At 43.4% G+C, this 5538-nt stretch overlaps 1 protein-coding gene across 2 annotated transcripts; it reads right to left on the reverse strand.

Moving 5' to 3' along the window:
• Window positions 1–619: 619 nt before the first annotated feature.
• On the reverse strand, window positions 620–2553 carry bod1 (biorientation of chromosomes in cell division 1). Of its 2 annotated transcripts, none has more exons than XM_035760629.2 (4): window positions 2021–2553; window positions 1704–1828; window positions 1298–1497; window positions 620–1223 (listed from the first exon to the last, which is right to left on the reverse strand). In XM_035760629.2, the coding sequence occupies exons 1-3, from the start codon at window positions 2159–2161 to the stop codon at window positions 1299–1301; spliced, it is 465 nt and encodes a 154-aa protein (XP_035616522.1). In that variant the 5' UTR covers window positions 2162–2553; the 3' UTR covers window positions 620–1223; window position 1298. The 2 variants fall into 2 exon arrangements, with proteins under 2 accessions (XP_035616522.1, XP_035616521.1); XM_035760628.2 differs by having other exon boundaries at window positions 620–1198; window positions 2021–2546.
• Window positions 2554–5538: the final 2985 nt, after the last annotated feature.

Genomic DNA, 5538 nt, shown 5'->3' on the forward strand with positions numbered 1-5538 from the left:
GCGGGAACACTCTGCACAGCTCATCCAGAGCCCCTCATCCCCCTCCTTTTACTGGGGGCCTTGGAGCTGCATCTTAGGGCCATGGAGCTAAGCCTCACTCCTACACGGCTGAGGGCAGCGAGAGAAATATAGCATGGATGTGTTGAGACAGCAACCATGCCGTGCTCCCAGGCACTGCCAATCAACTTGCACCCTGCCTGCCCAGAGGAATGCCAACAAGCCTCAGTCAGGGGCAGGCTGTTCTACTCCCTCGCCCTGGCAGCTAGTTTCATAACCTGGGTTGTACTCCAGATGTTAAGTCTTGAACTGGCAAAGACTGCAGCGCTCCCTTTTATGGACTGTCTCCTCTATGTAACGCAGTACACCTTCCATCCCGTAAGAGATCTCACTGGCTGTGCTCTGGATGGATCCAAATGTGATAATGCTGTGATCATTCTAATCTAATAAAAATATAGGAAATCAGCTGTGTAGTGCGAGGGCAAAAAACAAAACTTGCACCCCTTGGGGTCCTGAGGACAAAGTGTGAGAAACGCTGCTCCAGGCTAACTGAGCAATGTAGTCTTACCGCAGCCCGTACAGCACAGTATTGACACAGTTTAACAAATGACAGGGCAGTGTGCACATTTCAACCAAATCATTAATTTATTGGTGAATGACATTTACAATATTCACCAATTAGTGTCAAACTGAGGAACAAAATCTGTAAGCAAACATTACAATTGCTACTTCCTGCTCTTAAAAAAAAAAGAAGTTACCAGTCTCTTTAATTCAATAACCACAAACAAAATTCCATGTGCTATACCTGGGGTACTCAACTCTTAGCCTACGAGGTCCATTGCCTGCAGGTTTTCTTCTACCTGATAATGAATTGCACACAACCTGGTGTCTCAGGTCAAAATCAGTCCCTGAGAGGGGAACAATGAAAAAATGCAGTGGAACTGGCTTCGAGGTCCAGAGTTGAGTTTGAGGGTGCTATACCAGTGTCATTTGCACAATTCCCCTTTGACTTGTTATGGGCATTATTTGGTAGCTGCTAGCAATGACAGCTAACATCCACGGCTTGGTTTCTCCACATGAAGAAAGACTAAGAGTTGTGCAAACCTCTTGTTCCATGATTACTAGACAGTAGGTCCTTGTCCATCCAGCCTGATGGAGCGCTAAAAAATATCTACCTTCAGCAGAAAACGTTTCTCTGTACCTGAAGTAAAAGGAGAGAAGACAAACTGTGAAACTTTGAGATTATACTATAGTTCAATGCCTATAGATGTGCCCATGATGTTTATGTTAACGCACTGACCTCATGGCGTTTTGGGTCCAGTGTGGCTTGGAGCCTCTTGTTGCTCAGTCTCTGATTGAGTGTTGGATGGACCCTCCTCCTTCTCAGCAGACAGGAAGTCATGAATGGCATCCTCAATGTGGGGCCTGAAAGTGTGGTTCAATTTGGGATCCACCACCTGGGTGATGATTCTGTCCACCCCAGACTCCAGCATGCCTGACCTGACACACAGCAGAGACACTACAGATGACTAATGACTGTGGCATAAGTAGCAACAACTGATAACACCTACCTCAGTCCAGACTGGGGACATGAGCTTAGCCATCCAATGTGCAGATTTCACTATCCTCTGTAATATGTACTGTCAGCAACGCATTTGACACTTACAGGCAGAATTCTGAGTATATGAAGTATTGTAGCTACTCACTGCACGACGCTTTGTCTTAGCCCATTTCGCACTTGATTTTTGTTGATTGATGGGTTCCATTCTTGAGTGCTCAAATGAGTGGATACAAAGTTGTCAACTTTTTGTCGCAGATTCTGGTAGGCAGGCTGACGGCAATGACAGAAGTACACCGGCATTGATCAATAACTGAGAACATTTTCCAGCACAACTGGCTAACGTTAGCTAGCTATGCTAAAAGCAACATGGTTGGACACAAAGCGTAAACGTGCTATATAACTGAGTAAAATAAATGTTGACAGCCAGTTAGTCGGGAAAAAGTTGAAAGCTATATATAGTACCTTTGTATCCACATCTGCCAGGCAATCTCTGCGGAACTCGTCGAACAAGCCTCGGTTCTTGAGATGTTCCACGATGAGACCGATTAGCTGAGGATCTCCGGGAGGAAGATTCACCGCGTTACCGCTGGCACCCTCCGCCATACCGATGTTTGTTTAATTTCAGCCCTGTTCATAAACCAGTGGAACACTATCGATATAATTTGAGGAAACGACACAAAATAACTGTTCGTGGGTCTAAAACTACAAACTTGCTAGTTATGTGGAAGAATGATTTGGAAGTGTACACAAGTACCAAAATGCTTTGCAATACGGAAGTTGCTTCTTGGGAAGTTACTACTACGCGAGGTCTTTCATCTTGATAGGCCATGCGTGGTCATTCCGAATTCTGCATTGGCGGTGCAGCATTTACGGTGATATGGACTCTGCAGAAGTCAGAGCATTCATATTTATTTAGTTTCGCCGAGCAGCGCTGTTGTGAAGGAAGTTGTCAATGAAGTGAGTTTGTGTTATACATGACCTCCCGCCCTCACCGAACGTCAAAACAATCGTGTCAATGCGGATCTATACGGAGCACTCCGCATTGTTAAAACATTTGAGAGGCGCACTGTGATGCGGTACAGAGTTCAATTTGGCCTCTGCGTGCCTCTGGAGGCTCCTCTATTGCGCCACACCGCGCATCAGACCACATTTTCAGATCAAGAATAAAATGGCTCTTAGCTTTTGTTTACAGAGAGGGAACTCTTTGGTTAGACACAGTTCAACCTTAAAAATACCAAATGTACTGATGCCAGGGAGTAATGACCAGATCATATTGATTGTCTTGTTTGATAAAAAAAATGAATGTCTCTAATATTGTCAGCAATACTCACATTGTATGTATATCTTTCCTGTAAATTGCATAGGCCTAATGGTAAATGTAGACCACCTCATAACAACTTAGATATAGGCCTATGGATTACAGGACTTGGTTTTGCATAATGATGAAAACAGTTTGTGCCTAATTAATTCATACATTTCCTGTGTGACAGATCAAATAGACAGTGTCCATCTAAGATGGGATGGTGATTATAGGTCTGGTGTGGGTGAGACTGGGAAAAAAGACATCTGTATTTGTGATGTTATTTTTGTTTTAAATGGCCATGTGAGTGTTACATAACAACCTCAATTACTGCAATTTGCAGTTAAACTCAATTATGTTTATCTGACTCACATTGTCAGACAGCATCTTCTGTTGATTTGAATATTAATACCACATGGCTCTTAAAAAAAAACTTGAGGTAAATTCAAGTGTTAGACTATTGGCCATGTGGCTGATTTATAAATATCCTAAATGTGAATTGTTTTGTAATTTAGGCCTATTACAAAAATCAACTACAGAGATATGATTTTGTCTTGCAATTATTTTCTTTAATAAATGTAGTTATTGTAAATGGTGGGGGTGGTCTTTAATTATAATGTCAACTATAGTCTCCTCAATTCCAGGAGTAGGTAGTTGCCAGGCAACTAGGGAGATGAACCATGGTGATACTGAGGGAAGAGGAGGGAGAAACAAGGGGGGTCTGATGAGGAGGACAGTGTCTTTATGTATTGTAACATTGTTTCCATGTAAGTACACCATGGTCTTGTAGGCTAACCCTTGTAGGCTAACCCTGCATATAGCCTCCTCTCGTATTTCTTATTTTGTGTGTTTTTTAAATTTTCAATTTTTTTATCAGTCAAACTTTTTGGATATTGAGTACTGCACTGTTGGGTAGGGTTTGCATATTACTAATCTCAAACCTATTTGTTCATACACATTGTTTGTGTATAACATATGCATATGTAACAGTGTAACGTTAGTTCGTCTCCTCGCCGGGCTCAAACCAGGTACCCTCTGCACGCATAGACAACTGACACCCACGAAGCATAGCTACCCATCGCACCAGAAAACCCGCAGCCTTTGCAGAGCAAAGGGAACCACTACTTCAAGGTCTCAGAGCGAGTGACGTCACCGATTGAAACGCTATTAGCGCCCATCACCGCTAACTCGCTAGCCATTTCACATCGGTTACACATATACCAACATGGAGAGTTGAGGTACACCCTCTATACGGCAATGCATTTTTCACAATGCAGTTATGCTTATTAATGGATTGTATTCATTTCATGTTGCCTCAGAGATGGTTTGAGCACAGTAATGAAATCTTCCAGATTTCCACCAATGGGCCACAAGATGGTGACATAACATCAGTATGTGTCAGAGTTAAAGCAGCTAGAACAGAGAGGTTTAATTATGCAATGCTGTAGTCTCCAGCTGTAGTTGACAGTTTTTCGACATGTGCTGTGGCATATGTATCTTTGATCTGTACAATAATATATTCTGTAACTGCCACCAAACAACAAAAACAATGCACCCCGGCATGAAAACACACAAATACTTAATGGAACTAGTCCCAATCATAACTCTTCCAATTTAGCAGAATCAGGCTGGCCTGCTGTACTGTAATCATTTTACAGTCAGATTGCAGTCCTGGTTTTTGGGATCAATATGTCATTGTGCTCCCACTGGTATATCCTTGTAGAGTCCTGTGTAAAGCATGGCGCTTGCAACGCCACATGATTGTAGGTTTGATTTCCACGGGGGACCAGTATGAAGAAGAAAAATAAAGTATAAGAGTGTATGCATTCACTATTGTAATGAGCTCTGGGTAAGTGTGTCTGCTAAAATGTAAATGAGTCAGGACTCTATTCTTCCTGGTTGGCACATGGATTAGGAATCTAAGAAAGGAGTGTTTTGGAGCACTTACTTTGGGATTATGTGCTTTTATAAACTGGGTGGTTTGAGTCCTGAATTGGGATTGGTTGAGAGCCATTGTATATTGGATCAACAAACAGATCACTGACCATCTCGAATCCCATCGTACCTTCTCCGCTGTGCAATCTGGTTTACGAGCCGGTCACGGGTGTACCTCAGCCACGCTCAAGGTACTAAACGATATCAGAACCGCCATCGATAAAAGACAGTACTGTGCAGCCGTCTTCATCGACCTGGCCAAGGCTTTCGACTCTGTCAATCACCATATTCTTATCGGCAGACTCAGTAGCCTCGGTTTTTCTAATGACTGCCTTGCCTGGTTCACCAACTACTTTGCAGACAGAGTTCAGTGTGTCAAATCGGAGGGCATGTAGTCCAGTCCTCTGGCAGTCTCTATGGGGGTGCCACAGGGTTCAATTCTCCGGCCGACTCTTTTCTCTGTATATATCAATGATGTTGCTCTTGCTGCGGCGATTCCCTGATCCACCTCTACGCAGACGACACCATTCTGTATACTTCTGGCCCTTCCTTGGACACTGTGCTATCTAATCTCCAAACGAGCTTCAATGCCATACAACACTCCATCCGTGGCCTCCAACTGCTCTTAAACAGTAGTAAAACCAAATGCATGCTTTTCAACCGTTCGCTGCCTGCACCCGCACGCCCGACTAGCATCACCACCTGGATGGTTCCGACCTAGAATATGTGGACATCTATAAGTACC

This window comes from Oncorhynchus keta, chromosome 11 (assembly GCF_023373465.1).
Source record: "Oncorhynchus keta strain PuntledgeMale-10-30-2019 chromosome 11, Oket_V2, whole genome shotgun sequence".
NCBI classification, from domain to species: domain Eukaryota; kingdom Metazoa; phylum Chordata; class Actinopteri; order Salmoniformes; family Salmonidae; genus Oncorhynchus; species Oncorhynchus keta.